Source organism: Mustelus asterias, chromosome 1 (assembly GCF_964213995.1).
Source record: "Mustelus asterias chromosome 1, sMusAst1.hap1.1, whole genome shotgun sequence".
Lineage (NCBI taxonomy): Eukaryota > Metazoa > Chordata > Chondrichthyes > Carcharhiniformes > Triakidae > Mustelus > Mustelus asterias.
In genome coordinates, this window is record NC_135801.1 from 138,748,115 (window position 1) to 138,765,615 (window position 17,501).

At 44.0% G+C, this 17,501-nt stretch overlaps 1 protein-coding gene across 2 annotated transcripts in view; it reads right to left on the reverse strand.

Annotated features, from left to right (window-relative positions):
* LOC144500941 (phospholipid-transporting ATPase ID-like) overlaps nucleotides 1–17,501 on the reverse strand; it is a 222,035-nt gene that overhangs the window by 56,334 nt on the left and 148,200 nt on the right. For both annotated transcript variants that reach the window (XM_078224474.1, XM_078224515.1), the window contains 2 exons: nucleotides 8,226–8,337; nucleotides 466–571 (listed from right to left, as the gene is read on the reverse strand). In XM_078224474.1, the coding sequence (XP_078080600.1) occupies nucleotides 466–571; nucleotides 8,226–8,337 (218 nt within the window). The remainder of the gene's footprint in view (nucleotides 1–465; nucleotides 572–8,225; nucleotides 8,338–17,501) is intronic.

Below are 17,501 nucleotides of genomic sequence, written 5' to 3' on the forward strand. Positions count from 1 at the left end.
GTGTTTAACTAAAGCCTTCATGGCCATTGTTTTTATTATTCTGTTAACTTCCTTCAGCCCTACAACAACCTCTTAACCTCCCCGTTCCTATATCTCTGGCTGTGTACATTCCTCCCCTCACTTCATTCCACCTCTTGCAGCTATGCTCCAGACTCTGGAATTTTCTCCCTAAACCTCTCGACTTCCTTTAAGTCCTGCCTTAAAACCCATCATCAACCAAGACTTTTGTCACATCCTTCCTAGTGTACAATGCCCAGAATATAATATCTTCTGAAATTATATCTTGTCTTCAAATTTTAATTTAATTATAAGGAGGAACTGATATTTTTAACACATTAAAATCAATTTGCAAGTTTGTATGTTTGGCCTCGTTTCCTAGACAAATAATGTATTTCATCCTGTCCATTTTTTGCCAATTTCAACCTTCTATTGTGGGTAAAAAGTAGTCAAATTTAGTTTCTCTACCTTAGTTCTACACGTACTTCTTCAGAATTGTTGCCTTCAATGATGAATATTTTTCTCATATCTTCATGCAGCATATTACAAGCATAGCCAATATTTACAGCTGTCTCTGTAAGAAAAAATATTATTTCCATTTCATAGTTTATTTGCTTTTACACAACAATAGTCCAGATTATCAGTGCTTTTATATGCATAGTAAAAAATAGGGGCTGAAATGTTCCGACCATTCTTACCTTGGGTCCACTGGTAAAATGTCATCCAGTTCTCACCACCCACTAGTGTAGGATCATGTTCTGCTTTTGGACCCAGCAGCAGGACTTTTTAACCTTGTGACAAAACTTAGCCTCTTTTTAAATTCATAAGTTCACAAGGTATAGGAGCAGAATTAGGACATTCGGCCCATCAAGTCCGCTCCACCATTTGATCATGGCTGATATGCTCATCATCCCCATTTTCCTGCCTTCTCCCCGTAACCTTTCAACCCATTACCAATTAAAAATCTGTCTAACTTCTCCTTAAATTTACTCACTGTCCCAGCATCCACTGCACTTTGGGGTAGCGAATTCCACAGATTCATAACCCGTTGGGAGAAGTAGTTTCTCCTCAACTCTGCTTTAAATTTGCTACCCCTTATCCTAAGACTATGGCCTCTCCAGCGGAAGCATCCGTTCCACATCTACTTTATCCATACCTTTTATCATCTTGAATACCTCAATTTGATCTCCTCTCATTCTTCTAAATTCCAGGCCTAAACTGTTCAATCTCTCTTCATATGACAAACCCCTCATCTCTGGAATCAATCTAATGAACTTCCTCTGAACTGCTTCCAATGCCATTACTTCTTTTCTCAAATACGGGGACCAAAACTGTGCACAACACTTCAGGTAAATCAAGTTGGGCAGATAGAAAGAGTGTCAGTGGATAACTGTTTAGTGACTGTGATCATCATTCCGTATGGATTTAGAGTGGTTATGAAAAAAATAAAGATAGACCAACAGTAAAAGTTTCTAAATTGAGGAAAGGCCAATTTTACTAAACTGAGATGTGATTTGGCAAAAGTGGACTCGAAACTGCAACATGGAGATAGATTGGTGTGACAGTAGTGGAAGATGTTTTCAGCGAACTTTCAGACACAGTCTTATGGCAGAGGCAAAGAGTGATTCATGCCAGTAGGGGGAGTGGACAGAGTTTATTCACAGCAAAAAGCCAGCTGCCTACACTAGAGGGAGCTATCACACAATCGCAGATCTCTGTTCTGTGCAACAGAGTAAGAGTTTTAACGACAACAAGAGTTAAAACTCTTACTGTGTTTACCCCAGTCCAACGCCGGCATCTCCACATCATGACTGTGCAACAGAACACAGAGAGATCTGTTTGTACCATCCCTCCATGCGATTGCTGGCCTCCCTGCACCCCCCCCACCCCTTTGGATATCACCCCGATACTACCAGCCTGATCGATCCCACCCCCCCCCCCCCCCCCCCACCCACCACTCCCAGCCCGGTAGATTCCCCCCCGGCCAATCGCCAAGCTAGCCGATCCCGAATTGCAGAGCGCACATCTCCCCCTGTGCCCATCATGGCCCCGTCCCTTGACAGTGCCCGGTGCCAGGTGGCTAGTGCCAGGGTGTCTGGTGGGCACTGCCAGTCTGGCACTGTCAGGTTCCCAGTTGGTAGTGCCAGGCTGGAAGGGGCACTGCCTGACCTGCCACTGACCACCAAGGGGGCCTCAATGGCCTCTGGTCCTACTAGCGAGGCCACCACGTCAGGTCTCTGTTGATGGGAGCCATACATGAGGACCTTCACCGGTGAGGCTGCTAAGACATGTAAGGTGAATGATTCATATTTAAATTAACTTATAAACATTAAAATTAGCCTCACCCCCTTCCTGGGCGTGAAGCTGATCATGCCAGCAATCCAGTGCCAGTAAGATTGTGAGAGGCGAGAAACTTGGCACAAAAGTGTTTTTTCAACCTCTCTTATGATCTTACTGGCTCGTCACGCTGATCGGCCAGCATGATGAGCTGGTAAGATCGCCTCCTTGGTGTCTATTTTCACAAAAAGGAAGGATAAGACAAATGCTGAAGTTAAGGAAGAGGTGTAAATCCATAACCATCAGGAGCATAGACACATAGAGAGATCTGGGAGTACTGGTCCACAGATCCTTAAAAGTAGCAGCATAGGTGGAGAAGATGGTGAAGAAAGCATATGGCATGCTTGCCTTCATTGGCCAGGGCATTGAGTATAAAAGTTGGCCAATTATGTTACAGTTATATAAAATGTTGGTTAGGCCACATTTGGAATACTGTGTTCAATACTGGTCACCACACCACCAGAAGAATGTGGAGGCTTTGGAGGGAGTACAGAAAAGGTTTACTAGGAAGCTGTCTGGTATGGAGGGTATTAGCTATGAAGAGAGATTGAATAAACTCGGATTGTTCTCCTTGGAAAGATGGAGGCTGAGGGGCGACCTGATAGAAATTTATAAAATTATGAGAGGCATAGATAAGATGAACAGTTGGAAGCTTTCTCCCAGGGCAGAAATAACAATTACAAGGGGGCACAAGTTCAAGGTAAGGGGAGAAAGGTTCAGTAGATTTGTGCAGGGAAAGTTTTTTTTTTACACAGAGGGTGTTGGGGGCCTGGAATGCACTGACAAGTGAGGTGGTTGAGGCAGACACATTAGTGACATTTAAGACTTATTTGAATAGACACATGAACAAACGGGGAATAGAAGGATACAGATGGTAGGTCTAGATAGGACAACGTGATCGGCGCAGGCTTGGTGGGCCGAAGGGCTTGTTCCTATGCTGTACTGTTCTTTGTTTGTTCATAAGACGTAGGAACAGGTGTAGGCCCAGCAAATCTGCTCTCCCATTCAATGAGATCAAGATTGATCTGATGTGATAAACCTCAACTCCATTTTCCTTCCTTATCCCCATAACACTTGATTTACTTACTGATCATAAATCTGTTAATCACAGCCTTGAACATAATTAATTAATGACCCAGCCTTTATATCATAGAATCCTTACAGTGCAGAAGGAGACCATTCAGCCCATTGAGTCTGGGGCACAGACTCTCTGACAGAGGCCAAAACTCTACACCTCGCCCGCTGCGGAATCAGAGTGGGCAAGGGTCCAACAACAGAAATCTCTGTTGACCTCGGGCGGGAATTTCTGGTCTCGCCCGAGTGAGGCCATAAAATCCCACCCAGAGCATCTTACCAGGCCCACCCGCCTGCTCGAGCACTGTAACCCCACGCATTTACCCCACTAATCCCCCTAACCTACACACTAAAGGACAATTTATAATGGCCAATCCACTTAACCTCCCCCAGAAGGACATTGGCAGCACCTGTCAGTTGGAATTTAGTCACCTTTACAATCTAAAAGTATGCAAATGTAAAGCAAGCCGGTCAGCCTGGTTTTATAGAGATCAAGGTGCCATTTTTTAAAGGGTGCCCCAATCTCAGCGTTCAAAGACAAGCCCCTCCTCCGCAAAATGGATATGGAGAGCCCCTGTTGACAAGGGGAACACCCCTACCCACAGCACAGTAGGGCATCCCTTCCTCCACCATTAAAATGGACCAACTGCACCCCCCTCCCCACCTCACAGGAACAACTCCTCCCCCAACTCACGCAACCCCGCCCCCCCCCCGATCCTGCCAGAGGCCTCACCACCCCCTCCACCCGACAAGAGAGATGCTCGGATATGGGGTCCCCTCAGTTCACGCCCCCCTTAGGCCCCCAACCCGCCTCAGACCTCCCTCCTGGCCCCTCCTCCACGTCCCATCCCTTGGTAGTGCCAACTTTGCACTGTCCTATGCCACCTTGGCACTGACATCCTTATTTGGTGCCTTGGACTCCAAAGGGGACCAAGAAGATAAGTGCTGTGTCCATGTGTCCCTCTGCCGCTGTCAGGCTGCAGAACGAGGCCCCCAAGGGACATAGGGGTTGGGTGGTCTTGGGTTGGGAGGCAGGGACTCACCCCTGAGATGGGGGTCTTGTGGCTGGACTGCTCCTTCTTGTCCCTGGAAAACTGGACATCACTCTTGGCATGGCAGCTTTCTGTTCAAAATCTTTATTCTTGTCTGTGTATTGTGAAATCTTTGAAGTGGTGTGGTCAGTTTAATATCCATGAACCCTGGACACCTGGAGGCCTTCAAAATCACAGCATCACTCCATTCTACAGAATTGATTGCACTTGCTATCTCTCAGAAGCTCCAAGTGTGAGCAGACCTCTTCAAAACAGGAAATGTCAGTTTCACGAGGCCGGGTTGGGGGGGGGGGGTGTGTTCCCTTTTTCGCCTCAATGAGCAGCATGTGCGGTCTGGCCACTTTGAGCTGCTCTGACTGACAGCTCCAGAGCAGATCAAACAGTTAATTGTTGATACAATCCAGTAAGCCTCAGGAACCTCCTATTTCCTGTGGCAGTGACACTCTGGTGTGAATGCAGGATGTCACTACCACTATCACACAGCCAGGGTGTCACTGTCAGTATGTCACTGCCAGGCTATCGCTGCTAGGGTGTAGCTAGGGTGTCATTGCCAGCGTGTCACTGCCACAGTCAATGTCCAACTGTGTGACATTGCTTCCCTTTGTCCCATTTCTCTCAATCCAATCATGGACAAAGAATTAATTGCAACAGCTTTGATTCTTACTCCAGCACTGTTACCTCTAGTGTTCCCAAAAGATCTATCCGTGATCCCCTCCTATTTCTCATCGACATGTGCCTCTTGGTGATATTATCCAAGAACATGAGGTCAGGTTCCACATGTATGCTGATGACATATATCGTACCATCTCTTGAGCTCTCCACTGCCTTTTATTTTACAAATTTATTGTCTAATATGTAGTACTGGATGAGAATTTTTTTGATGTTTTATTCATCAATGGGATGTGAGCATCACTGCCAAGGCCAACATTTATTGCTCATCCCTAATTTCCCTTAACTTGCTAAGTCAATTCAGAATCAATCACAACGCTGTGGGTTTGGAGTCACATGTAGGCAAGATCAAGGAAGGATAGCAGGCTTCCTTTTCTAAAGAACAATAAAAATGAAACATGGATTTTCACAACGATCGAGTCGTTATGTGGCCACTAATAAAGATTTATTAGCTGAATTTAAATCCTTCACCTGCTGGAATGGGATTTAAATTCATATGTCCAGATCATTAGTGCAGGCCTCTCAATTGCTAGTCCAGAAACATAGGCGTTATGCTACTGTTGCCTCCAATCAAACATTTAGAATACAGAGCTTTTTGTGCAGAATTTTAACTTCCTCGATTCAGATGCAAGTGGGGGACAGGAATGGTTAAGTGGTCAGTGTTATATATGAAAGTGTTTTATGTGTCAAGATTTGCCTGGGATAAATAATCACATTTCAACTATCACCAATGCTGGGTAATTTTTTTCAGTATCATTTAAAGGGCCATATCAGGTTAAATTGACATTATTCTCTCTTTACATAAGTGTTCATTCATTTGGTGGACTGAGGACAGAGCTAACATTTCGAGCCTGGATGACTCTTTGTCAGAGCTCTCTTCACAGATGCTGTCAGACCTGCTGAGATTTTCCAGCATTTTCTGTTTTCATTTCAGGTTCCAGCATCCGCAGAAATTAGCTTTTATCTTAGTGTTCATTCATTTGTTTTGGATAAGTATCTTCAGAGCAAACTACAAAAGGACAAGTTGTCTGTCAGAACTTTTGTCCTACATTTATTGCTCATCCCTAATTTCCCTTAACTTGCTAAGTCAATTCAGAATCAGAATTCAGAATCATCGGGACCGGATGGGATGTACCCCAGGTTACTGTGGGAGGCGAGGGAACAGATTGCTGAGCCTCTGGCAATGATCTTTGTGTCATCAATGGAGACAGGAGAGGTTCCGGAGGATTGGAGGATTGCGGATGTGGTTTCGTTATTCAAGAAAGGGAGAAGAGATAGCCCGGGAAATTATAGACCAGTGAGTCTAACCTCAGTGGTTGGTAAGTTGATGGAGAAGATCGTGACAGGCAGGATTTATGAACATCTGGAGAGGAACAGTATGATCAGAAATATCCAGCACAGCTTTGTCCAAGGCAGATCATGCCTTACGAGCCTAATTGAATTTTTTGAAGATGTAACTAGACACATAAACGAGGGAAGAGCGGTAGATGTAGTTTATATGGATTTCAGTAAGGCATTTAATAAGGTGCCTCATGCAAGGCTCATTGAGAAAGTGAAGGGGCATGGGATACAAGGGGACATTGCTTTGTGGATTCAGAACTGGCTTGCCCACAGAAAGCAAAGAGTGGTTGCAGATGGGTCTTTTTCAGCATGGAGGTCGGTCACCAGTGGAGTGGCCCAGGGATCTGTTATAGAATCATAGAAACCCTACAGTGCAGAAGGAGGCCATTCGGCCCATCGAGTCTGCACCGACCACAATCCCACCCAGGCCCTACCCCCACATATTTACCTGCTAATCCCTCTAACCTACGCATCTCAGGACTCTAAGGGGAAATTTTTAACCTGGCCAATCAACCTAACCCGCACATCTTTGGACTGTTCTGGGACCCTTGCTCTTTGTGATTTTTATAAATGACCTGGATGAGAAAGTGGAAGGACGGGTTGGCAAGTTTGCTGATGACACAAAGGTTGGTGGGGTTGTGGATAGTGTAGGATGTCAGCAGTTGCAACGAGACATAGATAAGATGCAAGACTGAGCGGAGAAGTGGCAGATGGATTTCAACCCAGATAAGTGTGTGGTGGTTCATTTTGGCAAGTCAAATAGGATGAAAGAATATAATATTAAGGGTAAGACGCTTGGCAGTGTGGAAGATCAGAAGGATCTTGGGGTCTGGGTTCATAGGACGCTCAAAGCAGCGTCGCAGGTGGAGGCTGTGGTTAAGAAGGCGTATGGAATACTGGCCTTCATCAATAGAGGAATTGAGTTTAGAAATCGGGAGATAACGCTGCAGCTGTGTCGGACCCTGGTCAGACCCCACCTGGAGTACTGTGCCCAGTTCTGGTCGCCTCATTACAGAAAGGATGTGGAAGCCATAGAAAGGGTGCAAAGGAGATTTACAAGGATGTTGCCTGGATTACGTGACATGCCTTATGAGAATAGGTTGAGAGAGCTAGGTCTTTTCTCCTTGGAGAGGCGAAGGATGAGAGGTGACCAGATAGAGGTGTATAAGATGTTGAGGGGTATTGATAGAGTGGATTCTCAGAGGCTTTTACCCAGGGCTGAAATGGTTGCCACAAGAGGTCACAGGTTTCGGGTGCTGGAGAGTAGGTACAGAGGAGATGTTAGGGGTAAGTTTTTCACTCAGAGGGTGGTGGGTGCTTGGAATCGGCTGCCGGTAGTGGTAGTGGAGGCGGATTCGATAGGGTCTTTTAAGAGACTTTTGGATAAGTTCATGGAAGTTGGTAAGATAGAGGGTTATAGGTAAGCCAAGTAGGTCGGGACATGTTCGGCGCAACCTGTGGGCAGAAGGGCCTGTTTGTGCTGTAGCTTTTCTATGTTCTATTTACTACTTTTTATTTGGACCTATTTGTTAGAACAATCAATGTCAAGAACATTGGCCACATAATCAAAGATAAATCATTATGTGAGAATATTTAATAAAATCCTGATGATAAACTTTACTAGCAAAACTGCAAAAAGAAGAATACACAATATCGTAATCGAAAAAAATGTGAAAATCACCAGAAATCAAAATGCTTTTCAAATATACTCCTGGCCATTTATTTCTATCAGTAACAAATCAATCATTTGTTTACCTTGTTTGTCACCTGTAAGGACCCATATCTTGATCTTTGCTTTTGAGAGTGTTTGAATTGTCTGTGGGACACCATCTTGGAGTTTATCTTCGACTGCTGTAGCTCCTAACAACTACAAAAAGGAAAGCTATGATACAAAAATATATAATAACCTTTCCTAAATCCTTCTCATGTAACTCTAATCGTTTCTTTTATCTTTCATTTTTGTTACACAAAGATTTATTTTTGTTACACCAAGGTATTAATGGAATGCACCAAAGTGGGGAGAAGCTGTGATCGAACTGAATCGTGGATACTCAAGAAAGCAGTTTGTCTCAGAAATAATTTTCCTTGGAAACTTCTGAAACATAACAAAGGCACAAAAATTACTCATATGAAGATAAAACTAAAAGCAAATAGAAGAGAAAATAACTATGGGAATTGCAAGCAACATAAATTCAAAACACTACTGGAAGAAGGTGCACCTGTATTTGAACAAAAAAAGGTTAACATTTATCAGAATTCTCTGTATCAATAATATAAATTGATCACTTCTCTTTTCAGATGCTGGTGGAAATATTTAATCTTGACAATGCTATGATTCTTGACCAAACCCCCAAACCTTTGGTATGATCTGGATAGGGGCCAATCACGTTTGGTTAAAGTAAACAAGGTTTGAGATTCAAGATACTTGCCAAGAGAATAAAGCAACAAGAATCCAGTTTTGGAACAACAAAATTAAACTTTACCAACAAAATTTTAAAGTTTATTTATTAGTGTCACAAGTAGGCTTGTATTAACACTGCAATGAAATCACTGTGAAAATCCCCTAGTCGCTACTCTCTGGCGCCTGTTCGGGTACACTGAAGGAGAATTTAGCATGGTACATCTAGTACGAATGGCCTCCTTCTGCACTGTCGGGATTCTATTTATCTTGGAGAGTAGTGAGTCCTTGTCAAGGATCAGGAGAGATCCCAAAAGAAGTCCCAGATGGATGGTCAGGATTTTGTATTGTCATTCTTTACTCATTTGAACTGAGCCCATCCTCTGCCTGAAGAATCACTAAAACGCTGAATTGATGGGGGGTAGTATAAAATGAGGCCCTTCTTTTAGTTATACTATAATAAGTAGACTAGGTTAAGGTAATTCTAAAGTGCCTTAAATATATAGTAAGAATTCACAATGTGCCTGGAACAATATATGCAAAGGTATTATAAATTGCAAAGGTATTATAAACTGTATATCCACAAATTAACCAAGTATTATAAGCTTAAACTGTATTTTCAACCCTGTATTGTGGTCCTTGGCCAATTTTTTTCCGAATGCAGCATGATGGGAAACACAATGGTAGACAGACCAAATTCTTTTAATACAATGGAACACAAAAAGGCAGCTTCTCTTATCTGTTTTTGGATACACGAAAACAAGTTGAATCATAGGCCTGCTATTTAAGGGAGTAAATTCGTTCACGGGTAGTGAACGAAGAACAAAGAACAGTACAGCACAGGAAACAGGCCCTTCGGCCCTCCAAGCCTGTGCCGCTCCTTGGTCCAACTAGACCAATCGTTTGTATCCCTCCATTCCCAGGCTGCTCATGTGGCTATCCAGGTAAGTCTTAAACGATATCAGTGTGTCTGCCTCCACCACCCTACTTGGCAGCGCATTCCAGGCCCCCACCACCCTCTGTGTAAAAAACATCCCTCTAATATCTGAGTTATACTTCGCCCCTCTCACCTTGAGCCCGTGACCCCTCGTGATCGTCACTTCTGATCTGGGAAAAAGCTTCCCACCGTTCACCCTATCTATCCCCTTCATAATCTTGTACACCTCTATTTGATCTCCCCTCATTCTCCGTCTTTCCAGGGAGAACAACCCCAGTTAACCAATCTCTCCTCATAGCTAAGAGCCTCCATACCAGGCAACATCCTGGCAAACCTTCTCTGCACTCTCTCCAATGCCTCCACGTCCTTCTGGTAGTGCGGCGACCAGAACTGGACGCAGTACTCCAAATGTGGCCTAACCAGCGTTCTATACAGCTGCATCATCAGACTCCAGCTTTTATACTCTATACCCCGTCCTATAAAGGCAAGCATACCATATGCCTTCTTCACCACCTTCTCCACCTGTGTTGCCACCTTCAAGGATTTGTGGACTTGCACACCTAGGTCCCTCTGCGTTTCTATACTCTTGATGGCTCTGCCATTTATTGTATAACTCCTCCCTACATTATTTCTTCCAAAATGCATCACTTCGCATTTATCCGGATTAAATTCCATCTGCCACCTCTCCGCCCAATTTTCCAGCCTATCTATATCCTGCTGTATTGCCCGACAATGCTCATCGCTATCCGCAAGTCCAGCCATCTTCGTGTCATCCGCAAACTTACTGATAACACCAGTTACACCTTCTTCCAAATCATTTATATATATCACAAATAGCAGAGGTCCCAGTACAGAGCCCTGCGGAACACCACTGGTCACAGACCTCCAGCCGGAAAAAGAGCCTTCGACCGCTACCCTCTGTCTCCTATGGCCAAGCCAGTTCTCCATTCATCTAGCCACTTCTCTTTGTATCCCATGAGCCTTAACCTTCTTAACCAACCTGCCATGTGGGACTTTGTCAAATGCCTTACTGAAATCCATATAGACGACATCCAAGGTCCTTCCTTCGTCAACCGTTTTTGTCACTTCCTCAAAAAGGAGGAAATCCATAAAGAAGACATCCACGGCCATTCCTTCGTCAACCGTTTTTGTCACTTCCTCAAAAAGTGAGGCTGGAGCATCGCTCAAGCTGATAAAAGAGGCCCAGGTCCCAGTGAAAGAGTGACTCCTTTCACCAATTAAAAATCACAGATGTTAATAATGGCCTTGGTTACTGGTAATGACGTGGGTTAGGTTTCCTAGGTAAAGGGGGAAGGAACCTACATGGGCAAAAGCTAATAAGCTCCTATTCCTGTTGACAGGTGGAATGTTATTGGCTAAGGTAATAATATTGAATATTGTGATTGGGCCCTCGAGTCTGATTGACGAGACTAGGCGGGATATTGAAATGTTAAACATAATATAATAATTTTACCTGGAAATATTAGGTCAGAGAGCACAGTCAACCCTCAATGACTGTGTCTCTCTCCTGATGCATGCATTAGTAAATAAATTCCTTTTCATTCTTTAAATATATGCTGTCTTTCGCAGTCTATGTTTTGGTTGAGTGAGGTTCAACACATACAGGGCACCCCAAGGGGAACACCCTTCAGAAAATTCCTCTTACACGCATGCACAACCCACATCCAGACCACACATGCATGAAACACCCAAGGCCTGCTGGGACATGAACATGCCAGTCTCCACTCTCAACGAGATAAAACTGGATTTCTTAAAACAGATCTAAGTTTCTTGCACTAAGCTTTGACTAAAAAGAGCGGCAAAAGTAATCTGGCTGGTGAGGTCGTCAGACATTTCTCTGGCTTTTTGTCCATTGAAATTGCCGAATGCCATCACCATTGTTAGGATCCCTTTGGGAGAAATATAAACTAAAATAACCAAATTTCCCATACAAATAAAAAAAAGCCAAGAAGATTCCACTTTTTACAACTTCTGCTTTTACACAAATCAAAAGCAACACAAATTAAAGTGAATTAACATGCAAATGATATTTCAGATACAAAGGTAATTTTCACTTTAAAAGTCACTCCCACAGACATGTGGCTCTATGTAGCTGCATCGTTCATGATATGCTGTTCTTTACTCAACAGAAGTTCAGATACAATTATCATCAACAACATAAGAACATAAGAAATAGGAGCAGGAGTAGGCCATCTAGCCCCTCGAGCCTGCCCCGCCATTCAATAAGATCATGGCTGATCTGACGTGGATCAGTACCACTTACCCACCTGATCCCCATAACCCTTAATTCCCTTACCGATCAGGAATCCATCCATCCGCGCTTTAAACATATTCAGCGAGGTAGCCTCCACCAACTCAGTGGGCAGAGAATTCCAGAGATTCACCACCCTCTGGGAGAAGAAGTTCCTCCTCAACTCTGTCTTAAACCGACCCCCCTTTATTTTGAGGCTGTGTCCTCTAGTTTTAACTTCCTTACTAAGTGGAAAGAATCTCTCCGCCTCCACCCTATCCAGCCCCCGCATTATCTTATAAGTCTCCATAAGATCCCCCCTCATCCTTCTAAACTCCAACGAGTACAAACCCAATCTCCTCAGCCTCTCCTCATAATCCAAACCCCTCATCTCCGGTATCAACCTGGTGAACCTTCTCTGCACTCCCTCCAATGCCAATATATCCTTCCTCATATAAGGGGACCAATACTGCACACAGTATTCCAGCTGCGGCCTCACCAATGCCCTGTACAGGTGCATCAAGACATCCCTGCTTTTATATTCTATCCCCTTCGCAATATAGGCCAACATCCCATTTGCCTTCTTGATCACCTGTTGTACCTGCAGACTGGGCTTTTGCGTCTCATGCACAAGGACCCCCAGGTCCCTTTGCACGGTAGCATGTTTTAATTTGTTTCCATTGAGATAGTAATCCCATTTGTTATTATTTCCTCCAAAGTGTATAACCTCGCATTTCTCAACGTTATACTCCATTTGCCATATCCTCGCCCACTCACTCAGCCTGTCCAAATCTCTCTGCAGATCTTCTCCGTAACAACGTTATTAACAACGCACACCTCCATAGATCCTCTCTCCCTCAAGTCTCAACACTCCTGATGTTGTAACTTTCCAGAGTTTCTTTTCAACTGACTAACCAAAAGCACCACAGTTCCTGGCTTGGCCACTTCCAGGAAAACACTCTGTTAGCATCTCTGAGCTATTGACACAGTTTTCCAGGCTTTAAATCTTTTAAACCAGCTCCCATATTGCCTCCCAAGAGCACCAATCTCCTTTCCTGGACATTCTCAAGTATGATTGGCAATGTTTGCCTACACTCGATGGAACCATGATTTTAAAAAAAACATGCTGAAGCAAAGTTCTCAAAACAAAAATCCAAACTAACAGGTTTATTTTGCAAGGAACAAGTTGAAATCTGGGCTGCTCATGTTTATGAAGAAAAGGCCCATATCTTCACTCTGTGAGCTGATTTTAATTTTATTTCTATCACAATATTTGTGGTGATGTGCGACCAACATAGCAGCAAGTGTGGATTCACTGGAAACTTCAGTTGCACACAGGCCATAGAGTCATTTTTCACTGGAACGAAAAAGTGGAACTCAGCAGCTTCCTGAGTGACTGAGCAACCCTTTTCAGAACCACACCGCTCATCTTGCTAGTATGAGGAAGGGGCTAGAAAAGGTGCCCTACACATTGTCTGTTTCAGCAAGCTGACCAGAGGCCACAGGGATCCTATCAATGTGGTTGTAAACCAATCTCAAACAGAAAGTAAAGGTGACACCAGTCAACATTTGCACATGGAACATGCTGACTTTCACGGACAATGCTAAAGCTGACAGACCTGAGAAAAGAAAGACTCCTGTTGGTAGAGAGCTGGCTAGATACAATATCCAAATCGCTGCCCTCAGAAAGACACACTTACCTGAGGAGAATCAGCTTAAAGAAATCGGGGCTGGTTACACATTCTTTTGGAATGGCCATGGGAAAGAAAAATGACACAAAGCTGGCGAGGCTGTCGTGAATTATTTTGTCAATAAGTTGATTTGCTTTCCAAAGAGTGTTAATGGTTGTCTAATTGTGCTTAATCAGCAACACACAAGCTACTCTCATCAGTGTGTACATCCTTATCAAAACCAACCCTGATGAAGTCAAAGCTAAATTCTATGATAACATAAGAATTGCAGCAGATTACCAAGTATGGGAAGGGGTCATTGAAAAAAAAGGATGGTAACAGCTATGGTCTCCTTATAGAATCTCTACAGTGCAGAAGAAGGCCATTCAGTCCATTGAGTCTGCACTAATAACAAATCCCACCCAGGTTCTATCCCCGTAACCTTATCTATTTGCCTCGCTAATCCCCCTGACACTAAAAGGCAATTTAAGCAAGGCCAATCAACCTAACCCACACATCTTTGGAGTGTGTGGGGAAACCGGAACACCCGGACGCATGGGGAGAATGTGCAAACTCCACACAGACAGTGACCTGAGGCCAGAATTGAACCCGGATCCCTGGTGCTGTGAGGCAGCAATGCTAACCACTGGCCACCGTGCCATCCTCTTACTGAATATGTGTGCTGAGCATGATCTTTTAATTAGCAATTCAATTTTCCACCTCCTTAATCGTATCAAGACATAATGGATGCACCCCCATTCTATGTATTACCACCTAATCAACTATGTCATCACCAAGCAGAGGGAGAGGTAGGACGTGCTTGCAACGAAAGCAATGTGTGGTGCTGAGTGCTGAACTTACCACCATCTTACTGGTTCAAAGCTAAACATCAAAATCTATCTCTCTTAGCTCCTCTTACGGCATGAAAATCCAGAAGCTTTTCAATGTCTCATGACTCAAACAAGCAATCATGAAGGAAACTGGTTCAGAGAAATAGTCACCAGTCTGGCAACAGATCAACAGTGCTCACTGAAAAAGCCCAAATCCTAGAAAGATGGGTAGATAATTCTTAACCACATCCCCAATCAGCCTTCATCCATCAATGAAGAGAAAATCAACAGGCAGCCACAGGTCGCCATCAACTGCTCTCGTGTTGACCTCCCATGTCGTTCGTTAGAAGCAATGAACACAAATAACTCCTCCCAGCTGAGGTCTACATGGTTGGAAGTCAATTTGATTTGATTTGATTTATTTGATTTGATTTATTATTGTCACATGTATTAACATACAGTGAAAAGTATTGTTTCTTGCGCGCTATACAGACAAAACATACCATTCATAGAGAAGGAAACGAGTGAGTGCAGAATGTAGTGTTACAGTCATAGCTAGGGTCAATGCCTGGTCAAGAAGCTCATTGAACTCTTTCAGTCTATGTGGAAGCAAGGAATCATTGCGTAAGAATGTAAAGTTGCCTCCATTGCCCATGTGCATAAGCAGAAAGAAACTTGTCGATCCAACGATAATAATGGAGAAGTCTCACACTCTATTGCCGGCAAAATCTTCACTGGAATCCTTCTGAACCTTTACTGCAACATCTCAACCAGGATGTGCTGACATTGTCAGTGCATTTTCAGAAATGTTCAAGGAATCACTGATAACATGTTTGCAGTTAGAAAACGCCAGGGGAGATGCTAGGAACAGAACATGGACCTCTATATCACGTTAAATGACCTAAACGCCACCGACACAGTCAGCTGTGAGGGTCTTCGGAAGGTATTTGTAGCAATTCAGCCAAAACCAGTTTCCTATAACCAGAAGCCCTCCATTGTAAACCAAAAGGAAGAGCCATACCTTTTAAAAGATTATTTGTTAGTCAAAAATAAGGCTTACATTAACACTGCAATGAAGTTACCATGAAATTCTCCTAGTCGCCACACAGCGGCCCCTGTTCGGATCAATGCACGTCTAACCAGCACGTCTTTCAGAATGTGGGAGGAAACCGGAGCACCTGGAGGAAACCCATGCAGACACGGGGAGAATGTGCAAACTCCACACAGACAGTGACCCAAGCCGGGAATCGAACCTGGGTCCCTGGCACTGTGAGGCAGCAGTGTTAACCACCGTGCCACTGCGCCGCCCCGGCTTACAGTTAGCAGGTCTGTACCCTGGGACCTACAACAACTGTCCAAGTTGAAGCAACAGGTTTTTAAGCCTCCGCTGCTCATGGCTCATTGCGTGAGTATCTGCTCGCTGAATAAGGAAGTTTATATTCTAAGATGCCTAAAGGGAGATCTATCAACGATCCCCTGTGTCTTTCGTGACCATCATAACATCCCTCTCCTCTTAGGCCTATTTCTCCCCTAGTACCCCCACAGTGAGAAGGTCCTTTCCTCGACTTAGGAGTTGGTCTAAAGTCAGTCGATGGCAGGTCTGGGTCAGGCAGTGTAAACCGAATGGGGGAACTTGGTTTCCAGAGGGAGGGTCGCAGGGTCACCGATGCGGGTTGCTCCTCAGATTTAGTTTCAGTCTGGTGCCCACTTCTTTAGTTTCCATCTCCGTGTCCATACCATCACTATCCAGAGGGACTAACATAGAGTCAGCTTCAAGCTGAGGGCTAACACTGAAAGCAGCCAGCTTCATGGCTTGGAGTGAGGCCTTTTTGGACATGGACGTCTTAACTCTGTCATGGTCTAAGTTTTTCTTTAAGGTTTTTCCTTGGACTTTGATCTTGTAAGATACTGTTATGGAGAAAACAGAACTCCTGTTTTCTCCATAACAGTTCCAGGGACCTATTTGGGACCATCTCAGAAGTTTCTTACATGAATCAAATCATCCGTTTCAAATGATTTTTCTGTCCTTACAGAATCGAGATTTATTTTCTGGCTTCCTTGTTGGGATTCCACTCTCCCCACCAGGTTTGGGAAGAGTAGTCTGGCGGATTTTCACAGTAACTTCATTGCGGTGTTAATATAAGCCTACTTGTGACACTAATAAATAAACACGTAGTAGTCTTAACCAAGTATGAAGCTGCTGTTCCATTAGCAGTTCTGCTGAGGCAACTATTGTTGTTGTGTGCGGCTTGGTCCTATCGTCAAACAAAAATTGTGCTAATTTGGTCTCCAAGGATGCTGCCAGTTGCCTTTTCATGCCATTTTTGAAGGTTTGCACCACCCGTTCCATCAGTCTATTTGACAATGGGTGATAAGGTACTGTTCAGATGTGTCGCACACCATTAGAGAACATGAAGTTCTGGAAGCCACCACTAGTAACTGCTGTGCCTTTGTCAGAAAATAGAATGTCTGGTATTCTGTGTGTACAAAAGCTCAGTTTTAATTTCTCGATCGTAGCCTGAATTTGTGAAATTCATGCAGTGCACCTCCAACCATTTGGAATGTACATCTACCATGATTAAAAAGATGGAACCCATAATGGGCCCTGAAAGTCCACATGGCCTGCCAAGCCACTCCCAAGGGCATAGGGAGCGACTTTTTGATTTTCTTGGTACAAATCACACCGTTTCACCAAGTCCGTAACATCTGAGTTTAGGCCAGACCACCAGACATAGCTCCTGGCCAGCAATTTTATTTTTGATACTCCAGGGAGGCCATTGTAATGACTTCAATGAGGTCCTTAAGGTTGGCCTCTTGGAGTATGAACTCCCTGATTGAGGCCATAATTGCCTGTCCAATCAAGGACCCTCACTTGTACATAAATATGGGAGTGCCAATTCTACTGGCACTCCAGATTCTGACTTTGTACCTGAAAGTGGAATTGA